General features: G+C 40.5%; 1 protein-coding gene across 2 annotated transcripts in view; it reads left to right on the plus strand.

Annotated features, from left to right (window-relative positions):
* Positions 1-22,145, plus strand: part of GTF2I (general transcription factor IIi) — a 70,616-nt gene that overhangs the window by 7,500 nt on the left and 40,971 nt on the right. For both annotated transcript variants that reach the window (XM_071765230.1, XM_071765229.1), the window contains exons 2-9: positions 2,627-2,732; positions 4,004-4,142; positions 16,017-16,142; positions 16,379-16,562; positions 16,759-16,787; positions 17,925-17,973; positions 19,379-19,419; positions 21,230-21,304. In XM_071765230.1, coding sequence (XP_071621331.1) covers positions 2,627-2,732; positions 4,004-4,142; positions 16,017-16,142; positions 16,379-16,562; positions 16,759-16,787; positions 17,925-17,973; positions 19,379-19,419; positions 21,230-21,304 — 749 coding nt within the window. The remainder of the gene's footprint in view (positions 1-2,626; positions 2,733-4,003; positions 4,143-16,016; positions 16,143-16,378; positions 16,563-16,758; positions 16,788-17,924; positions 17,974-19,378; positions 19,420-21,229; positions 21,305-22,145) is intronic.

Below are 22,145 nucleotides of genomic sequence, written 5' to 3' on the forward strand. Positions count from 1 at the left end.
GTGCCAAAACCATTGTGTGACTGTGGCAAATTGTAACAACTTACATACAATGTTTGTTCATTTAACCCAAGTAGAAAATTTTTAGTGCCTTTACTTATAAAGGCAAGAGAGAAGTCGTGAAAGAAGATCAGGATGTGAACTGCAGAGTGGACTTTAGAGAGAAAAAGTGTATTGTGACAAAATGCTGTGTAATGGTGTTTAAAGGCTCTCAGAGATAAACTTTGTAGAAAGGGGTTAACCAAAACACAGGATGTGTCTGCATAAGAATTAGTGTAGAAAGGGGTTAACCAGCCCTGGGGAGGCCACAGCTTGAGTCCTGTGTCCAGTTCTGGGCCCCTCAGCTCAGGAAGGAGATTGAGGTGCTGGAGCAGGTCCAGAGAAGAGCAAGGAGGCTGTGAAGGGATCCAGCACAAGTGCTGTGAGGAAGGGCTGAGGGAGCTGGGGGTGTTGAGGCTGGAGAAGAGGAGGCTCAGGGGAGACCTCATCACTCTCTCCAACTCCCTGAAAGGAGGTTGGAGCCAGGGGGGGTTGGGCTCTTTTCCCAGGCAACTCTCAGCAAGACAAGAGGGCACAAGAGGTCTCAAGTTGTGCCAGGGGAGGTTTAGGTTGGACATGAGAAAGAATTTCTTTCTGGAGAGGGTGCTCAGCCATTGGAATGGGCTGCCCAGGGAAGGGGTGGATTCTCCATCCCTGGAGATATTTCCAAAGAGCCTGGATGTGGCACTCAGTGCCATGGGCTGGGAACCACGGGGGGAGTGGAGCAAGGGTTGGACTTGATGAGCTCTGAGCTCCCTTCCAACCCAGCCCATTCTAGGATTCTAGGATTCTGTGAACCAAACACAAGATGTGTCTGCAGAAGAAGAATTAGTGTTGTCGGCTGGGTCTGCTCAAGAAGAATCAGTATCCTCGACAGATTTCCAGCTTTCCCGGCAACATCGGGCTCACACGGCCATAAAGGGCCATGAATACCCAAGAAACTTTAAGGAAGTGGCACAGCCTTGAGGAGCAGAGACTCCCGGGTGCCCAGCGCTGTTATTGTTTGTCGTTTCTTGTTAAATTCCGATTGATTCATTAATTGGTGTGTCCTGCTCAATTTTATGGGATGTAATTTGTAACAAGGACTTGGAGCTGGTGAGATGGGATCGAGAACTTCGGACCAAAAGCAGCCGGGGGTGGAGCCCAGCTGAGCATCCACCGGAGCAGAGAGCCAGGCTGCCCGGTGTCACAGTCCATAATTATTATTTTATGTTTTATTTGGGAGGATATATTTATTATATATTTATTAACCTCTGCTCGTACACGTCGCACAGATTGCAAAAGGTAACATTTTATGATTTCAGCAAATTCCAATGAACTATTTCAGGGGGGAAAAATGCCACCAGCTTGCAAAGAGAGCTTTCTAATGGGAGAAAAGTTTGCAAGAGGAGAGGTTTTTAAATAAATGAGTCGCCTGTGGGAAAGGGCTATTAAGAGGAGAGCAATTAAGCTTTTCACTGTTTAGTCACAGGCAAGTTCCTGGCCTGGTGAATACTCCACCACTGCCTCTTCTTCCCCTGCTGCTGCTTGTTGCCGATTTCCCCTTTTCCTCTGGCTTTTTATAGAGTAAAAACTTCCTCCTTTTTATCAATTATTGCCAGAGGTTTGCAAATTTGGTAGCTTGGGTCTTCCCTTTGTATTCAAATTTCCTGGAATTCTTGTGTTTGCTATCAGTTTGCATTAGCTGTCTGGCAGCCAGTGTTATTAGCATTTTATCTTTTCTAGTCCTGATGAGATTTTGCTAATGGAGCCAGGCTCGATACATTTTAAACAGTGTAAACTAAGCTGGGGAGCCAGAGGAATACTTATGGAAATAAGTAGGTGTCCAGAGAAATCTGTTAATTGGAAATAGCTTTGAATCTGCTGAATCAAGAAACTCAAATTTTCAATGTGTCTACATCATTTCACCCTGTATGTGGCTCTTGAATCAGCATTATATATATATATTTATATGTGTATATATATATATATTTACATATATATATATAAATCCCATTTTGTTTGGTTATTTTGTGTCATGGGGCTCTTTTTGGACTCTGCTTTTTGATAAGTTGAACATCTCCTGAATGACACAGAGAAAATAGGTTGAAATCTCTTTTGTGTCACTACTGAAATTCAGTTTTGAATTTTAGCACCCTCATTTTTACTACTTAGCCTTGGAGTCATTCACAAATCCTTCAGTTGTAGGATCAAGAGTGTTATTTTCTGGTTACTGATACTGCAGTCTCTGAGGCTGTGATTCTGGGACAAGGTGGTGGGGTTGGGTTTGATCTTGGCTGTGATAATTACAGGAAGGATTCTTTTAACACTTGTTTTATAGCTATGATTTGCCTTTTTTTTTTTTTCCTGTACCTTGATGCCTGTGGTTTTTGCTGTGTGTATATAGGCTGCTGGAGCTGCAAACAAGCTTAGGAAGAAAAATAGCTGTAAATTCAGCCAGTAAATTCATTAATTATTACCTTTGCATTTGCTTGTGTGTGGTGGGGTGTGTTCTGGGTTTTTGAATTTTTTTTTTTTTTCACTTCAGTGAAAGCTTTTCATTTTCTTGTGTGAACAGTTTTTAAATTATTATTATTATTTCATTTTATAGGAGGAAAATGGCCCAAACTACCACCTCAGCAGCACCTATCTATGATGAGGACACTACTGAAAGCAGAATGGTGATAACATTCCTCATGTCAGCACTTGAGTCAATGGTTAGTAGCAAAGTTAAGCAGCTGTGTCACAGCTCTGTCTTGGCAGGTGGAGGGTTACACCAAGGTGTTGCCTCCCCCTGACAAACAGGAAAGGTGTAATATTATCTCCTTACCTTGCTGCATGGTGTCCAACCAGTTTGCTGGTGGAAAATCTTGCTGACAGTCTTCTTGGCAGTCATTTTGTATCTTGGTGTGGTGGTTTTAAAGCTTATTCTGTCCAGTAACCAGGAAATATTTCTTGATTGCTCAGGTAGAGTGGTTGAAAGGCAAGAGGATGTTCTGGTCTTTGTCATCTGGAGTAAGTGGTCTTGAGGCTTGTGCTCAGCTGCTGTACCAGATCAACCAAACATTTTCAGGAAAAAAAAAAAAAAAGCTTTGTAGAAGCTACTTCACCTTTGCATGGTGGGGTTTGAGGCTGGCAGGGCTGTGGGTGGGAATGTCCTGACTCATCAGAGCTTAAAATTGTTTTATTGAATGAAAGATTTTTCTTTTTAGCAGTGAAACTTAGAGTGGGATGGTTATAAGCCTATTTTTTCAATGGGCATTACTCAGTTCCTAAAGGCATTATATCACTTTTACCCCTCATGCTGCAATTGTTGCTGTGTTTGAAGGTTGCAACACACTCCTCATACCCAAGTTCCTAGCAGAGTTTAACTTTCTGTGATCACTTCTTGATGATCTTGCTGCTTTTCTTGGGATCTTTGCTCTCTCTCTGCTCTGCAGGCTCCCTGCCTTACTCCTTGGCCACAGATTTCTCCCAGCAGCACACATGGAGGTGCAGTCCTTCCACTCAGGAGGAATTTGCCTGAGCCCAGCAGGCAGGACAGGGCAGAGTGCAGGCAGCAGGCAGGCTCCCTGCTGGCACCCAACCTGTCTGAACAGAAAATGGGGTGGGAAAAGTGTGCTGGGAGTGAAGGGAACTCCTGGATGCTCTGTGTGAAAGCTGGAGGGAGGCACTCAACGTGATCAGCTAAGAGAGAAGTGAGAATTTCACACGGATTAGTGTCATAAATTCCTTTAATTAAAACCAGTCCAATCTCTGAGTCTAGACAAGGCCTTAATTTCACTACTGCAGCCCCAGTGCTTCTGAGATTGCTGGTGAATATATTCAGATGTATATATTCCTCTTTCCTAGTGCTGGTGTAACTTTCAGGACCTTCTGAAGGGTGGATGCTGGGACCAGCAGTTCTGTTTTAGATGATACCACATGCATTTCTCTTAACTGTACTCTTAACTATGCTAACAAAAGCTTTTTGGTTTTCTCTTTCTAGTGTAAAGAACTTGCCAAGGCCAAGGCAGAAGTTGCCTGTATTGCTGTGTATGAGAGAAATGTCTTTGCAGTTGGAACTGAAAGAGGAAGAGGCTTCATCAATTCCAGGAAAGATTTTCAGAAGGATTTTGTTAAATTTTGTAAGGTTTTTGTATTTCACAAGCTGCTTACTGTGTATTGCAGTAATACTGATAACTGACTAGAATAATAGTAACTCTGGGGAGCAAAGTTCCACATGTTGTGGCTACTTGCTGTAGTTGTGCTGGTAGTGGCAAAACCATCTCTCTAAGAACATGAAAATGATCAGTAATGGTGGTCACTGCAAATGTTAATTTTTTTCTTGGGTATTGTGATAGATTAGTAAAATAAGATTTAGACTGTCCACCCTTACAGCACATCCTGCATTTCTTAGTGCATGTTAATTTTTTCTCATGTATTCCCTCCTCTGACTTTTTCTCTTGTGAAGGCTGGGTGGGACAGGTGGACTTCTCTCTGCTCACACAGTCATGGTCCTTCAGATCACTTCATGCCTTGGTAAAGGAGATGCATATTTTTTACAAGATTTGAATTTTTTTATATAGCTGAAACAGGTATCAATACCATAATGCCTTAGAATTACATCTGCACTACTTCTGTTCTCACTTAAGTCCACCTAGGGTGTGGTTTTTGTTTAATTTTGTTTTTAAAGTAGTATAAAGTGGAAACTTTATGTTCATAAAACATGACCCATTGAGAGCAGGACAGTCTTTTTAGGAGTTAGGTTTCAAAGATGCAGTGACTCTTTGGGTAAGCACTGCTGGGCTTATTTAAGAAGGTGTTGAAGGGCAATCCTTAATAAATAATGAGGTGTTCCTTTATCTGCCCATGGAAAGGGAGATGAGCAGGTGCAGGTCAAGAGCAGGGTATGAGAGAAGAAACAGGCTTGAGGGGGGGGAGTTTAAAAGCAGCAGCTGTAAAATATCCTGGCTTGACTAATTAAATACTGCTTGGAAAGCACCTGTGTTTATTGTGAAACAAACATTTGCTTTTGCTGTTAGCTAAAATCCTCCTGGGGGGTTTTTGTTGAGGTCACCAGTTTGGGGTAGGGCTCAGGGTTTTTGCCAATGTCCTACTTGCTTGGACAGTGACTTCACCTGGTTTTGCATTGTAAGAGATAACACATAATAATGCAGAATTATGACCTCACTGAGCAAAATGAACTGATTTTTAATTTTTTTACAGGAGTGGGGTTCTGATACTGGTATTAATGAAAAACTGTCAGCTGAATTAGGGGGGGAAGTTCAGCTTTTCACCTGACTTTTTTTTTTTTTCCCTTTTTGTGCTGTTGTTTATTAAATGGCTTCCCTGAGATCCTTAGTTTTACTGCCAGTAAAGTGGTGTCATGGATCCTGCTGTACTGAATATTTTTGTGCACATCTCTTGGTCAGGAGTCTGAAATTACTGGGATTTCACATTTGATCTTCCTGGCTAAGTCAGTGTTTCTGGTTCTGTCCCATGGGAAGCACTGGCTTCCATGCATCATGTGGAGCAGATATGGTTTCTATAGATATGTTAATGTGTTTAAATCTTGCATTATTTCTGATAATCTGATTTTATTCCAGTTATAAGATACCCAGGCAGTGCTTTAGAACTGGCAGGCTGAGGTTAAACAACACCCACTTAGAAAACAGTTTGCATCCTGCTTCCTGCTGCCCATTGAGCTGTACACCTGAATAAAGCCAGTTTACCTCAGTCTTGGCTTTCAGGGTTTCACTGTAATGAAATGTCCCCTGTATTTCCTGGGGAGTTTCCATGCTGGCTTTGTTGCTGGCAGAGATGTTGATAATTCCAGAAAACTTGACTTCAGGACTCCACTTTTGAGGATTAATAGCATTACATATTCCTGACAGGGCTGATTCCATCACTGCCTTTGACAGAGTTGGATTAATGCAGGTTTATAGTGTGTTATCTTTTGATCTAAAACTTAGAACTGTGAAGGCAGCAGCTCCTTTCTCCCTGTTTCTTCACTTCAATATGAAAGTTGGCAATAGACATGGTTAATTGCCATTTTCAGTAGGAAAAATCCAGGAAGGCCACATTTTTTGTGCTTAATAAGTTAGGAGCTGGACCCCTTTTGTTCCTTTATGAATAGTTGAGGCTTCCAAGAGATTTTTAAATTGCTGTTAGAATTTAACCTTTAAAAATCCAGCTGTGATATCAGTCTCTGGAACATGGGGTGCTGAGTACCTTGAGAATTAGGTTGCCACTCGTGTGTCTCTTAGTTTTATTTTAACATGAGGATTGTAGTGTAGTTACAGAGCATTCCTCTGGTTGTGTCTGACTGTTGTGACCAGCCAGTGTATATCTCCAGTCTTCCACTTTTCCCCCAGCTCCTTTATATATTTTGAAGTAAATATGAGGAGTTTTCATATTTTGGAGAGATCAGGCTTCAAAGCTGCTGCTTATTTCAGTCATGAGTATAATTTAGTGGGCTAAATTGGTGGAAATTTGTGTGCCAGGTTTAAGAAGGATGTGGCCTCAGCACTTGCTAACATTACAAGAGTTATCAAAATAACAAGAGTTCAGTGACAGAGGCCTTGGAGTTGGGTTTCCTGTGACTTTAATTCATTGTGACTTTCATCATGTGGGTTCCTGAGCTCCTGCACATATCTCATGCACCTTCTTACCCTAAGAAAGAAAGGTTAGAATGATAATAAAATTATAATTGCAAATTGCAGCAATGCTTTTTAATATTTTTTTTTAATTTAGTATGGGTTGTGTTGAGTGTTGAAGAATGGTCATTAATTAAAAGTGGGTCAGGTGATACATTTTTTGAAGTGTTGCTAATTCAGGTGGCTGCCAGCCCCACATCCCAGTGAGATGCTGGGTTTCAGTCAAGGCAGAGCTCTTTGTGCTTGTGCACATAGCTTGTAACTTGGGTAACCTGCAGTGTCAGGCTGAGCTTGTGTAACTTTCTTTTAGGCACAGAAGGGATGTTGAGTCCCTGCTCATGTGCAGAATATGGACAAGCATGGATTTGTGTGTCCTGCCCTGTCCCCTACCCCTTTGGTTTAGGTGCTGGTCCTGCTGAAGTGGATTGTGTGATCCTCAGTTCTGCTTGGAGATGAGCTGGGCAGGATGAAGTGTTCCTCCTTACTCTCTGGGCTGCTGTGGGTTACCATCCATCCTGAACAGGAGATTTGTTCCTGGGGTGTCTCAAGTGCCCTTTGTGTATTTATCTGTGTCATGGAAGTTTTCCTTGAGGCTCAGTGTCAGCTCTGAGGAGTTCATTCTCATTTGAAATGAGCTGATTTGTTTATAAAACAAAAACCAGAAGAGGCCTCATCACCAGGTTGTACTTTTGCCCATCAGAAGGAAACTTCTGGAAGAGCTGCCTGACACAAACACCTTTTTGGTCACCTGCTCTGGATTTTGAAAGATTTACCCAGCCTGGGTGTTCTATGCCATCTGCCAAGAGCTGACTGTTCCCCAGTAATCCCAGTTGTCTCTGCCAGCATTTCCACTGGTACAGCTGTTGCACCATGGACATCTGGGTCACACAGGAGTGTAATCCTGCTGCTTCTCAGCTGTCTGTCAGCTCTCCCAGTCCTGCTGCTTTGTCCTTCTTTGGTGCCAGGCCTGAGGTGAGGCCACCTTGCATCTGTAGATGGTTCATCTTGGATGATACTTTATTTTTAGGAGCTTTTGTTTCCTTCCTGCTGGCTCCAGGTTTCTGTGCTGATCTTAACAATGCATTAGGATTGGGCCAGCTCCAGGTTCTGCTAGAGGCTTTGCCCCAGCATCTTTCCCTCTTCTTACTGGTACTGGTATCCAGCCACAGGTTGCAAGAATGTGTAACTTCAAGAGTACTCAGAATCTGGTTGTTTGTAATGGGCACAGCTCTTCCTCATGAAGGAGAAGCACACCAGGTCCAAAAAGTCCCTATGGCAGGGGATGGATCCTTTGGATCAAGGAATCATTTTGGCTGGGAAGGACATCTAAAAGCATCACATTACCATCTCTTTGGTATGTGGTTTACTGTGCCCTTTTGGATATCCTCCATCATCTGCAGGCAAGTGAAATGACCTCCCATGTGGCCCCTCTTGATCTGCAGCTTGGCTTCAGCCTCAAGTCCAGCTTTTGGAGGCAGCAGCTTCCTTTGTTTGCCTGTCACCTCTCCTAGGTGGCTCCTTACTGGTGAGAGATGCACTCCAAATTTCCTGGTCTCCACTGCATCACCACAGGAGCAATTAGTTCTAATGTGAGCACTAATAAAAGCAATGCTAGCAACAAAGCCAGATCTACAAAACAGCTTCAGTACCCAAAAATGCAGAGCAAAGCTATGAGAGTCTCCAGGACATCTACCTGTAGTTATCTAAATAGCTGATAAATCAGTATTTTTGTGTATTCTTTGTAGGTGATGAGATCCAAAAAGCATGGTGTAGAAAGACAAGACTGAAGTTTTTTTTTTTTTGTTTTTTTTTTTTTTTAAAACCAAACTTCAGTAAAGTGTATAGCACATTGGTATAAAGAACTTTCATGACTGGCATGTCTTGTTGCTCCCTTTCATTTTTCTAGGGGTGAAGCTACCCCCATGTTTGCCCTTCCACTTAAGCCCTGCTCAGCTGTTCTAACATGAGCACTAATAAAAGCAATGCTAGCAACAAAGCCAGATCTACAAAACAGCTTCAGTACCTAAACATCCAGAGCAGAGCTATGAGAGTCTCCAGGACACCTACCTGTAGGCATCTAAATAGCTGATAAATCAGTATTTTTGTCTCAAACTGTCTCTTTGCAGGTGGTGAGATCCAAAAACGTGGTGTAGAAAGACAGGACTGAAGTATTTTTTTTTAAACCACAGCTCAGGGGTCTAAAGCATAGCATATTGGTATAAATATTGCATATTAGTATGCCATAGCATAGCATATTGGTATAAATATGAATTTTCATGACTGGCATGTCTTGTTGCTCCCTTTCATTTTTCTAGGGGGTGAAGCTACTCCCATGTTTGCACTTCCACTTCAGCCCTGCTCAACAAACTGTTGCTGCAGGCCTGAGAACATCATGCACAGGTCCTGTATTTGGAAGAGGATAGGTAGGAGTCAAGATACAGTAGTGTGAATATTTCTGTTCACTCAGGAGCTCTGGATTAGTTTTACTCTTGGGCATAAAAATGTTTTTGAGATGTGCTGAGGCAGCCCCTGGCACAGCTGCTTGCTAGTTTAGTACCTGCTAGTCTGGACATAGTCCTTTTATTTGGGACTTCATTTGGATGCTCCAGTAATGATATAAATAAAGTATTAATACAGCTCATTTGCTTCTTCCTTACTATTGTGATTACCTCTGGTTATATCCTGTGGATCTTGTCATGCAGCAGTGATTCAGCAGCAGTCTCCAAATGGGATGTTTAGAGCTTTCCAGCTCTAAAGCAGAATGTCTCAGACTTGAGGTGGAGTACAGACTGGATCCCCTGCCCTGTGTGGAAGCAGCCTGATCCCTTTGCAGTTTTTCTCTAATAACAGAGGTTATTAGTGGGTCTAACTGATGGTGTTTGTGTTTGTCCTTGTTAGAATACCTAAAGGACAATCTTCAGCAGCAGCTTTGGCTCTGATTATGTGAAAACACCATTCTGTAACTATCTGACATCTTTTTATGTTGCTCAGAGGCCAATCCCTTGACACTACTGAGCTACTTTAAATGTACCAGGGTTGGGGTTTTTTTTTTGATGATGATGATGTGCCAGTGTAGAAACTGGTTTCTCACAGGCATTTTCTGTGGCCCTAAACTACTCTGTGGTGAGCTGAGACTTCTGTGGCTTTTGCTGCTCCTGAAGCTACAGAATATGTTGGAAGAGAATGGGGCCATTAAATCAGACATGAGAGAGAAAAAACAAGAGCCAGGCAGAGGATTAATCCTGACAAAACACTGAAGTTCTGTGTGTAGCATCACTAAGCTGTTACCTCTTTTAAATGCAAATAGGTATTTAAATTATAAATACCTATTTTAAATGAGCAAGAACCTCTCTTTCTTGTTTTAGCTTTGGTCTTCCAGGGCACTTCAAGATGAGCAGACAGTACAGAAGGCAGAACAGGGAAACAACATGTTGGAATAGTTGCTTTTCAAAGCTGTGACTGTCAGGTTGTTTCCTTATTGTCAAGCCAGAGCTGGTTTACACGTTGGTAACTTCCAACCTCTTTTCCTGCCATATTATCTTCTAGCTATTTGGGAGTGGCCTCTTTAAAAAAAAAAACAAACAAAAAAACCCTTCTGCTAGATATTTAGTCTGATTATGTTGGAACAGGCTCTTCCCAGTCACTTCTAGGGGAATGTACTCAGCTGTGTCTCAGTTGTGTCCCTGAGTTTTCACCTCCCTTTTTGCAGCAGGTGACTTGGAATAACTTTCACTTCTCTGAACTGCAAGACCACAAGAGATGGCTACTCCTGGCCACACTGACTGTAGCCCATCACCATTTTCAAGGCTAATTGTGCTGGCAGATGTGATGGATTAACTCCTACCAAGTCAGAGGGCAGGAAGGCATGGACTCCTCTCTACTTCATCAGAATCCCCTGTTGTGTTCATGCAGAATCTAAAATTCAAAAAGGAGACTAAATCCATGTTGTGTGGTTCACTGCACATTTATAGACACCAATATCTACTGATTGATTTATAGTTTTGTTTGTTACATGCTCTTCCTAACATAAAAATCTCAGCTAACTGGTAACTTAGCCCACAGCTGGTAGCAAGCTCATAACATTCTCCTGGATCCAAACTCTTCCAGTTATTCCCAGGTGTGCACTGATCACACCACTCTGTGCCTTGCACCTCCATCTCCTGTGGCTCCAGCTCTTCCCATGGTGTTTTTCCACACTACCATGTCTGTCACTTGGGAATTAACACCTTGCATATGTGGAAGGGATCACACGAGTGTCCCCTTGTCTATTTTATATCAAGTGTGCCTGTTAGTGAGGTGTTAATGCTAACCTGGCTGGCTCTGCCTCTGGGGTTTCTTAGGGAACAGTTTCATAATCCTTTTTGCCTGTGGAAATGGTTCTGCTGGGTTCCTCTTGGATCTCCTTTCCTGTTCTGCAGCTCCCTGTGGAAGATCATCTTCTGTATGACTGTAAAACCTTGGCACAGTGAGTTAATTCTGGGGGTCCCCACCTCCCTAGGATGTCACAAAGATGTCTGGAGTACCCTGATTGCTAAAGCTTAGGGATTATCTTTGTTTATTTGCTAAAAAGCAGGAAGCTTCAGATGTTCTTGCTGGAAAGTTAGGACAATTTGCTACATACATTGGGACTGCCTCCAGCACTCTGGGCTGCTGCTTTCCCCATATCTTGACATATTTCTATTGTACTCTGTTTATTGGAACCACTATTTCATATTTTGCATCTGTTTCTGCCTTGCCTCTAGTTTTTGAGGGAGTTTTTCTGCTGCAGTTCTAACTGCCTGATAAATTAACTGACCAGTGTTCATTTTTGCAGTCCCCAAGAGCTGTTTTGATTTATGATTTACATTTGACTCACTTTGTATTTTGTATTTGCAGAATGTAGCTATGAGTTTAAGCATCTATCCTTGAAGACTTTATCAGTTTCTTCCTAATAAATCACATACTTAGAGATCAGTTTTAAAGTTCACATTCCTCACCCACCAAAAAGTTGCAGTTACAAGCAATAAAACTAAAATCCACAGCAATCAGTCATGTCTTTTTTATTGAGAGCTGCTATTTTATGTTTTTTGCAGTTGCTGTCTCCATTTGAGGTCACTGATCTGGTTCAGCTTAGAGTCCCCTTCTGTCTAACCTTTTGAATTGCAAATAATGTAATTTATGAGCTGTCCTGGGCTGCATATTTCTTACCTATTAATGTGTTCATTAGCTGAACTCTGTATTACAGCCTAGATCTTTGTGAAAGACAGAAATAATTCTCCTGTCATTAGCAGGCCACAAGTTAAAGCTATACTTTCCTTTTCTACACTCCTCTCCTTCCCTTTTCCCCCCCTCCCAGTTTCTCAGACTGGTGAAAGGGCTCTACCAGTCAGGATGCCTTTTCATTCCAGCACCTTCAGCCATGCCCCACCTAGCTCAGAACTCCCTGTTGTTTTTCCAGGTTTATTCCAACTGTGAGTTACTGTCATCTTTTACAGCCTTTGCAAAGCCTTTTACAGCTTCCTTGTCAGAAACCTGGCCAGGTAAGGGGGTGAAGCCAACAGCCATTTGACAGAACATTGCTGAGGATGCTCAGTCACATTTCAGTGGAGGCCCCCCACTGGTTCCTTTAGAGTTGCAAACAAACAGAAAATTACTGTAGAAAAGGTGAAATTCCCTGGCTCTTAAATTCTACCTCAGGTGATTTGCTTTCCTTGTGGTTTAAGTGATGCTTTGCTAATCTTAAAATGGCTTTTCTTGAATTTGAAGTTATTGTCCAATTTCCTGAAGTGTAAAACTGGAGGGCCTTCCAAAGCTCACAGATGAGCTGGGTGGGTGCATCATGAAGCAAAGCAAAATACTTTTAGCCATGCATGCATTTGGTTTCCCTCCTTTGCTGCTCAGAGTTATTTTCAGAAAATAATTTTCATGAAGCAGGGATGATAAAATACATGTACATGAGTGTTGCCATAAAATAATTGCTGGCCTTAGGTTGCTTCCTATAGTGCCTGTGCAGAGGTGACATTCCTACTTTTTAATCACTTCTTGGCTTTCTCTACCTGGGGGATTGAGAAGCTTTTATGGCTCTCAGCTCTTTGGGTAGAAGAAAGCTGAGCTCCATCAGCTTCAGATACTCACAGACTGCTCTGGGCTGGAAGGGACCTTAAAGGTCACCTTGTCCCAACCCCCTCCATGCTCAGGGACACCTCCCCCAGCCCAGGGTGCTCCAAGCCCCATCCAACCTTCAACACTGCCAGGGATGGGGCAGCCACAGCTTCTCTGGGAAACCTGGGCCTTAGGACACTTCCTCACTCTTCCTGAGCCCTTCACCCTCTGACCAGAGCCCCCATCCCTCTTCCCCAAAAGTCCTGTTGGATGTGCTCCAGGCATTGCCTCTCCCAGGTGTAGCCCAAGACAGAGCCTGCAAATTGTGTGACCTTCAGCTAGAGGAGGAGTCCAGTGCTGCCAGGAGGAGAGGAAGGGCTGCCACGTGTGGTCAGTTGTGCAGAGCTCTTGTAACTCCTTCTGGCTTTTCAGCTTTCCCTTCTTTGTCAGACTCAGTTGAAATGGGCCAAAAGATGTTGGAGAAATGAGGTAGGCAGCTGCATACCATGACCTCAAAAAATGGATAAAAATCAGGTCTTAAAAAAGCAACACTAAGGGTTTCTCATACTCGAGAAGAAATATTTCTTTATTGGTTTGGGTTTTTTTTTTTTGCCTGCTTATCATTCTAATAGGAAGTAAGCAGTGTCATCTTATTTTGGCTTTTTCTATTATTTTTAGAAAGTGTGGGTACACTGTTAAGAAGCTACTTGGCAGTAAAGATGTTTTCAGTGCATCAGTCTCTGTGGGGGGGAAAAAAAAAAACAAAACCCAAAAAGTGACATTGGCTGTAGCTATAAATGGAAACTGACTTTTCTTGTCCCCAAGCCTCCAGGCAGACCTTATCAACTGTCATTAACTAAGCCCCTGTGTAATGGGTAAATAACTGTATTCCATTCTTGCATTTTTTGGTGTTCTGGTATTGCAGAGAAAGCAGAAGTTTCAGGTCTGAAGAGCTAAATGTGGTGTGGAGGTGGGATTCCAGGGCACAAAGCAGGGGAGTGATCTGCAGAGGAAGGAAGAGATTCTCTTTTAAATGCAAATAGGAGGTTTTAAGATGAGAAATACATTTTTACTAAAACCATTGCTGCTTCAGCTCATTTCACAACTGCTCTGCAATCAGTTGTTCAAACTGATGTTTGTTTTCTCCTATTAGCCTGGAATTATGATGCCAGCAGTAGTGATGATGCAAATCCCAGTGTTTCAGACTGACTGCTGTGCTTGCTCACTGGGAAGTCCTGGTACAACACATGGGAACACACATCTTGTTTTTCCTTCCATGTGCACAGCATCTCTGCTGTTTCCCCTGGCTTTTGCTGGGTGGTGGATAGATGATGGAAGAGCGGTAGATGTGGTTTATCTTGATTTCAGTAAAGCATTTGACACCGTCTCTCACAGCATCCTTGTAGATAAGTTGATCAAGTATGGGTTTGGTGATCAGGTAGTGAGGTGGATCAGGAACTGGTTGAAAGGAAGGAGTCAGAGAGTTGTAGTCAATGGGGCAGAATCTGGTTGGAGGTGTGTGACCAGTGGAGTCCCTCAGGGGTCGGTACTGGGACCGGTGTTGTTCAATATCTTCATCAACGACTTGGATGAGGGTCTAGAATGTACCCTCAGCAAGTTTGCTGATGACACTGAGCTGGGAGGAGTGGCTGACACACCAGAAGGCTGTGCTGCCATTCAGAGAGACTTAGACAGGCTGGAGAGTTGGGCAGGGAGAAACATGATGAAATTCAACAAGGGGAAGTGTAGAGTTTTGCATTTGGGGAAGAACAACACGATGTCCCAGTATAGGTTGGGGGCTGAGCTGCTGGAGAGCAGTGTAGGTGAAAGAGACCTGGGGGTCCTGGTAGACAAGAAGATGCCCATGAGCCAGCAATGTGCCCTTGTGGCCAAGAAGGCCAATGGCATCCTGGGGTGCATTAGAAAGGGTGTGGTTAGTAGGTCAAGAGAGGTTCTCCTCCCCCTCTATTCTGCATTGGTGAGGCCACACCTGGAGTATTGTGTCCAGTTCTGGGCCCCTCAGTTCAAGAAGGACAGGGAAGTGCTTGAAAGAGTCCAGGGCAGAGCTACTGAGATGATTAAGGGAGTGGAACATCTCCCTTATCAGGAAAGGCTGAGGGAGCTGGGTCTCTTTAGTTTGGAGAAAAGGAGACTGAGGGGTGACCTCATCAATGTTTTCAAATATGTAAGGGGTGAGTGTCAGGGAGATGGAGTTAGGCTTTTCTCAGTGGTGACCAGTGATAGGACAAGGGGTAATGGGTGTAAATTGGAGCATAGGAGGTTCAAGTTGAATATCAGAAGAAATTTTTTTACTGTAAGGGTGACAGAGCCCTGGAACAGGCTGCCCAGGGGGGTTGTGGAGTCTCCTTCACTGGAGACATTCAAAACCCACCTGGACACGTTCCTAGGGGATGTACTCTAGGGGACCCTGCTCTGGCAGGGGGGGTTGGACTAGATGATCTTTCCAGGTCCCTTCCAACCCCTAGGATTCTATGATTCTATGATTCATAGTAAATCTTTGCAAGAACTGAATAAGATAAGAAATATGATAAAGGAAGGGCAGCCACTTGAAACAGTTGCTTCCATTTGCTTTTTAATGTTGGAAGTGTTGTTATTCCCTCATTTCTTTTACAAGGACTTTTGCTCAGACACTACAAGGTGTAGGGCTGAATTCTCCTTTTCTGCTTCATGATGACTTGCTTGCAACTTTGATTTGGCAACAGGACTTAAAATGTCTTAAAATGTACTTAAAAATGTCTTTTGAAAGATGGAAGAGCTGTTGTGGCAAAAGTCTGATCCCTTCTAGAAAAAGCTCAGCTAAGCATATGCAGCCTAAACAAAACAAGGTATAAAGACTGAGCAGGAAATCATGCATTACACCCTCCATGCAGCACTTTTACCTTGTCCTTGGGGACTGTCTTGATCCTTCTCTTCTTGGCAGTTTTGCATTTTCTTTCTGTTGTGTTATCCTCTGCTGAGATTAATAATGTTTTCTGTCTATTTGTGCCCCAAAAAGCCTGCCTTAGATGTGTCTCTTCATTCCTCATTCTTGCACTTTAGAGGGTGATAATTTACAAAGGTTGTAAGAAGGATGTAATGATTTTAGTGTCAATTTAAATTTACTCATTGACCACATACAAAGTGCATTTGCCTCCAAGGCAAATAAGTTCTTAAAATTTTCTGCCAGAAGTCCTTCCCCAGTGTCTATAGCTGAAACTGAGAGGGACTAAGTACTGGAGAGTTTAATAACATTTTATTTTTGTCTTTCCAAACAACTGTCAGGTGTTAAAGAAGAGGAGGAAGGCAACAAGCCAAAGGCTTTACAACCTGCAAACAGGCTGACAGTGGATATCGTGGAACTGGAAGCTCTCAGAAAATCTGTGGAGGACTACTTCAGCTATTGCTATGGTGGGTGCTTGAAATCCAGAGCAGCTATTTAGCTTTGATAAATTTTTAGGAAAACACTGCCTGATTTTATGCTTCCAGCCATAGTACTGCTAAGGTGCTAAGTTTAAATCTTTTAGTAGCCTATTCACTCCATTCCTCTCCAAAGGAACAAGGGTTATGAGGGATGTGTCTTTTTGCTAACTTAAATGCTCATGACTTCAAAACAATCTTTTTTTTTTTTTTTTTTTTTCCCCTAGGTAAAGCTTTAGGCAAATCAACAGTGGTACCTGTGCCATATGAGGAGATTCAGAGGGACCAATCTGCTGTGGTGGTGCAGGGTCTGCCCAAAGGGCTGGAATTTAAACATCCAGAAAATTACAACTCTTCAACCCTGAAATGGATTTTGGAAAACAAGTCAGGGATCTCATTTATCATCAAAAGGTTATTTGCTCTCTCTGGTACTGGTCTGTCCACTTTGGTTTTCTCCTTAAATAGAAGCCAATTAATTTTAATTTTTAATTAAATACATTGCAGCCTGTTTCTCTTCAACAAGAGTGCTCTCCTTTTAATGTTACATGACCAAGGAAGTCATGATGTCTTTGCTAAAGCTGTGTTTCTTTTCTGTGTTTCCACTCAGGCCTTTCCTAAAGCCAAAGGAACAGCTAGGTAAGTTACTCCTTATTCAGACTAAACAGAAACAGATTAGAATTTTGCATTTAATAACATAGATACAAGATTTGGTCATGTGGATAAAGTGGCAAACTGCAGAAATTCCTACGGTGTGAGTTGCTTTACTTTATGGCCTTTTCCTTTAGGTGTTCTGCCAGGAGCAACTAGTTAGAGATAAAGTTTGTTTTATTGCATTCTTCATCATTTTACTGAATTTATATTTAATGGGAATTGGATAATATCCTAGGGAGAGAAAGGACCTAATGAAGGACTGCACTGCGTGTTCAGAAGATGCCAAGAAGTTTGCAGTGCTCTGTGTCCCAATATATAGCTGATTTTGGTGTCTATATCTCATTTAAAAAAAAAAAAAAAATCTCATTTATTATTTGGTCTTCTGAAGTGGCTAGCTGTAAAAACCTCTCTATGTTTAAAAACTCTGAGCTAGAGTGAGTTTTTTAAACCTCTGCAGTGATTCACTTCTAGCTTGGCAGAAATCTCTTCTGTTCCTTTCATGCAAAGTTTGTATTTGTGAGCCTTTGTTTTCTGAAGAGGCTGAATCAGTCTCTGTGGGAATGTAGTCAAAAAAGAAAAGTTCTTCTTTCTCAGGTGAAACAGCCAGAAATTGATGCTGGATTATTAAAATTAGAACTGTGTTGCATGTGCCCAGTAAGAAGCCTGGAGAGTGGGGAATTAGAGATTTTGGTAATAATACATTTTATTGGAAATGTAGAGCAGGTTTTCAGTGGGGTAGGTGACATTCTGCAGCACAGGACTTTATTTGTGTCTGGCTGTAATTTAGGACTAATTTAAATCTCTATAAAACTATCAATTTTCTTTTAGCAGAATGTAGCTGCAAGATTTTTTTCCTCAAGATTTTCACTTAGCATCATGAAAGGCAGCAGTGAAAAGAAACACGATGTGCACATTTGAAGTAATTTTATACTGATGTTGCTTTATGCATTTCTAAAGCAGTTTAATGAGACCTTTCCCTCATATTTGTGAATACAGAAACTTTGCACATGCACTCAGAAAACATGGACAGGTTTTTGCTTCATGAAGTCAGTGTTATGTTTTCAGTCTGTTCTTAAGGGAAATGGAGAACAGGAAATTCAAAGCTTGTCTTTTACTTTTCAGGAGCTCAAATGCCAGATCCTTCACATTCAGCTATCCCTCCAGAACAAAGGTGAATTTAAAATCATGTAGTTTTTTGGGTTTTGGTTTTTATTTTTATTTTATTTTATTTTATTTTATTTTATTTTATTTTATTTTATTTTATTTTTATATTTTACTTTACTTTACTTTACTTTACTTTACTTTACTTTACTTTACTTTACTTTACTTTACTTTACTTTATTTTATTTTACGTTATTTTATTTTACTTTATTTTATTTTACTTTATTTTATTTTACTTTATTTTATTTTACTTTATTTTATTTTACTTTATTTTATTTTACTTTATTTTATTTTACTTTATTTTATTTTACTTTATTTTATTTTACTTTATTTTATTTTACTTTATTTTATTTTACTTTATTTTATTTTACTTTATTTTATTTTACTTTTTTTTATTTTACTTTTTTTTATTTTACTTTTTTTTATTTTACTTTATTTTATTTTATTTTTTTATTTTATTTTTTATTTTATTTTTATTTTTATATTTTACTTTACTTTACTTTATTTTATTTTATTTTACTTTATTTTATTTTACTTTATTTTATTTTATTTTTTTAATTTTATTTTTTATTTTATTATTTTATTTTTTATTTTATTTTATTTTTTATTTTATTTTATTTTATTTTTTATTTTTTTATTTTTTATTTTTTATTAATTTTTTATTTTTTATTTTTTATTTTATTTTTTATTTTTTATTTTATTTTATTTTTTATTAGTTTTTATTTTTATTTTTTATTTTTTTTAATTTTTTTTTAAATTTTATTTTTATTTTTATCATCTCTGCATTTTCATACACTTTATCTTAATGTGCTTTTTCTGTCCAGCTGACCTTTGGATAACTTCTGCTTGCCTGGGAATTTAAAAAGCATGAAGCTGAATTTTCTCTTTTGGCCATCACGTGTTGGGGGGGAACTGTTACAAATTAAACAGATGGCAAAGTTTCCCCTTGTTTTATTGGCCCAGTGAGTGTTCTGAATTCACAGTCTGTCAGTCAGGGATAAGTTTGTCAAGTTTAATGATACAGCAGCAATGGGGAACAGATGTAATGTTGCTTCCTTCCCCCTACTCAACTGAATAACCAAAAATAATTTTTTTTATTAGTAAATTAAGAGATTATATCTGAAATAAATCAAAAATTAGTTAATGTGAAAACAGATTTCAGGGGTTTGCTGTCATTCTGAGTTTGTTTCTCATTAAATCATGAAGATGCCTGGAAATACAGGGATGGGAGATTCCTGGCAATTCCCTTGAGCTAAAGCAGATAATCCAAGATGTGGGGTTTTTTTGCTTTTGTGTTCTTAGTTGGAAAATACTGGGAGTCTGATTTTACTTGACAAGCTGTAAAGCTTGAGGAAATTTGCAGAAATGTGATATTTTTTACAATGTCATTGTGCTTGGTTTGTTTATTTTTGTAGCTGTCCTCCTACTCTAGTGAAAACAGAACCAAAGGATTCTGGTATGTTCAAAGTTCTGCCCTTTTTCTCTTTAACAATGGTCAGTTTCTCTTCAGAAGGCTTAATTTAAGCAAAGGTAGAAATCTTCAAGATAAAAGAATTTTAAAAAACATCCTCTGTGAAGAGGAAAAACTTTCTTTCCTAGAAAGTGTCCACTTGTCAGTTGGAGTTATCAAGTATTGAACCTTGCAATGTATTATTGAACCCAGTCAAATATTTCCATTTTTAAATGGAGGAGATTTGTAAAATTCTGTAGACTAAAATAATTTATCTTTGTAAATAGTTCTGTTTTAAGTGGAGAAGAACCTCTTTCTTAACTTTGTTCTAATCAGAGATCACTTTCTTGCTAGTGGGGAAAGTAGAACTTGGTTTGTTTGTTAATATTACTAAAATACAGAATCCCTCAGACTGTCAATTTTCTAGCTAAAACTGAAATAAACTGCAAAATGTGTTACTAGGGGTAAAAAAAACTGCCCAAGCATCCCTTACAGGTAGGACAGGATCCTGCAAGGCACTGTGATCTGCAGCAGAGCAGTGCTGGAGATAAATGCAGGAATAATCCCCTGAAAGCCAGGGAGACAGCAGGTGTGCCTTGAGATAAGCTGGTGGCTTCCCCTCTTGTGGGGTTGGGCTCCACTGCTCAGCATTTTACATAAGAATTAAGTTTTTATATTTAGCCTGGGTGGTTGTTTGGTTTTTTTTTTTTTTTTTTTTTTTTTGCTCTTGTTCTCTGTGCTTCTCAACTTCAAACTTTGAACTTCAGCTTTTTATCAGAGAATCATAGAATTGCCCAGGCTGGAAAAGACCTCCAAGATCATCAAGTCCAACCTCTTCCTCACCTTATTACCCTATTCCTGGTGACCCACCACTAACCCATGTCCCCAAGCACCACATCCAGGGGATTTATAAACACATTTAGGGATGGAGACTCAGCCACCTCCCTGGGCAGCCTGTTCCAGTGCTTAACCCTTTCTGTACAGAAGTTTCTCCTGGTATCCAACCTAAATCTCCCCTGGCACAGCTTGAGGCCATTTCCCTTTGTCCTGTCATCTGTCAGCAGTGAGAAGAGACCAACCCCACTCTCCCTACAACCTCCTTTCAGGTATTTGTAAAGGTCTCTCCTCAGCCTCCCTCTCCCCAGACCAAGCAGCCCCAGCACCCTCAGTCACTCCTCACATGATGTGTTACAAACTCTTCAGTAGCTTTCTTGCCTTTTTTTTTTTGTCCCTTTTGTCTCAGGCTCTTGCTAGTCCTGATTTCTTGGCATTTATGTCATTCTCCTTGTGTTGGAATGCTTTGCAAACTTCTTGAGGAATGCTGCCAGGGTTTGCAGAGGGGATCTTTCACCTGAAGGAAGCCAGGAGCAGTTTTGGTGTTGCTCTCTCATCAGCACAGCTTGATGGATCTGAACTTGGCTGTACTGAGGAATGAGCAGGACCAGGTCTAGAAATGCTCTCAGCAGCAATGAGTCATAAAATATGAATTATTTCAAAATTATGAGACCTTTTTTTTTCAGTTCTTCACATCTGGGAGAGCATTTGTGAGGATCCTTAGTTTGTAGAGAAGCATTTTGTCCTGAATCCCTTCTGAGAGTGACCAAACTGAAACACAGGAAACCAACAGCTCACTTTGTTAGCACTGGTTTAACTCAAGTGGTTTAGTGTCCCAGCACCTAAAAATAATTTTATTGTACTTCTTTTGAATAGAGGCCAGCTAGGATGTTGCTGGGTATTTGTGGGGTTTTTAAAAAATTTTATTTAGGAGTCTGGTTATTATTAATTTCCATCTTTGATTCCTTTGTTTCTTTTACAGAACTTACTTTGGAGGCACCAGTGTTAGTGAAGAAGGAATTGGGTGCTCCTAACTACTGCCAACACAGTGTTTCAGGTAATCTTACTGACTTTCTTATGTATTTGGCTCATGAAAGTGTTTTATGTGTTTATTTATTTTATTTATTTGTATTGTATTTATTTATTATTATGTATTTATTTTTATTTCTTATGTATTTGTCTCATGAAAGGCTTAAGTGTTGCTCTTTCTGTGCCTCTCCTTATTAATTCTTGCTTGTTACCTGTGCAGTTCCTTAGCTTTGTTAGGATACAACATTTCCAGGCTGGTTAAGTAATTCTGAAGAATACCAAAAGAGCTAAGGTACAGCTTCAGGATAACCAGATGTGTGAGCTGAATGAGAAGTTCCAGGAGTCTTTTGAACTACTTTTGTGTTTTATTTTTTTCTGCGGGTCCAGTATGCAGACTTTTTAATTCCAGTGACCTTTTTAAACAGGAGATAAACCATAATGATGCTGTCTGGAGCACTGCTGGGATCTTCTCTTCAGTTTTAGTAACTTCTATAGTGTATCCATCACTTTTCTTGTATGGAATGACCAATAGGTAACAAATATATTGAAAAGTTTAATCATAAAAACAAAGCATGCCACAGATGCAGGCTCTGTGGAGGTTTTAAAGAGTAAAAGAGTTGCTTTTCCTCCTTGCCACAGAGCTGGTTAATACTGCATGTTACCCTCAACTAGGAGTGAAAAACCATAATTAGCCCTGAAGGTTGAAATGAACAGTAATTAAGAAGTCCTGATTATAAATGGGGATGTAAAATAAGGAGAACCCTAAATTTATTATTTCAGCCTGTTTGCATTTGTCATTAGGTTAATTGAGCAATAGAGAGGAGCACAGGCAGGCTGCCAGACATCTCTGAAGGACAGCTGCATATGCA

This window comes from Heliangelus exortis, chromosome 21, assembly GCF_036169615.1.
Source record: "Heliangelus exortis chromosome 21, bHelExo1.hap1, whole genome shotgun sequence".
Taxonomy (NCBI): domain Eukaryota; kingdom Metazoa; phylum Chordata; class Aves; order Apodiformes; family Trochilidae; genus Heliangelus; species Heliangelus exortis.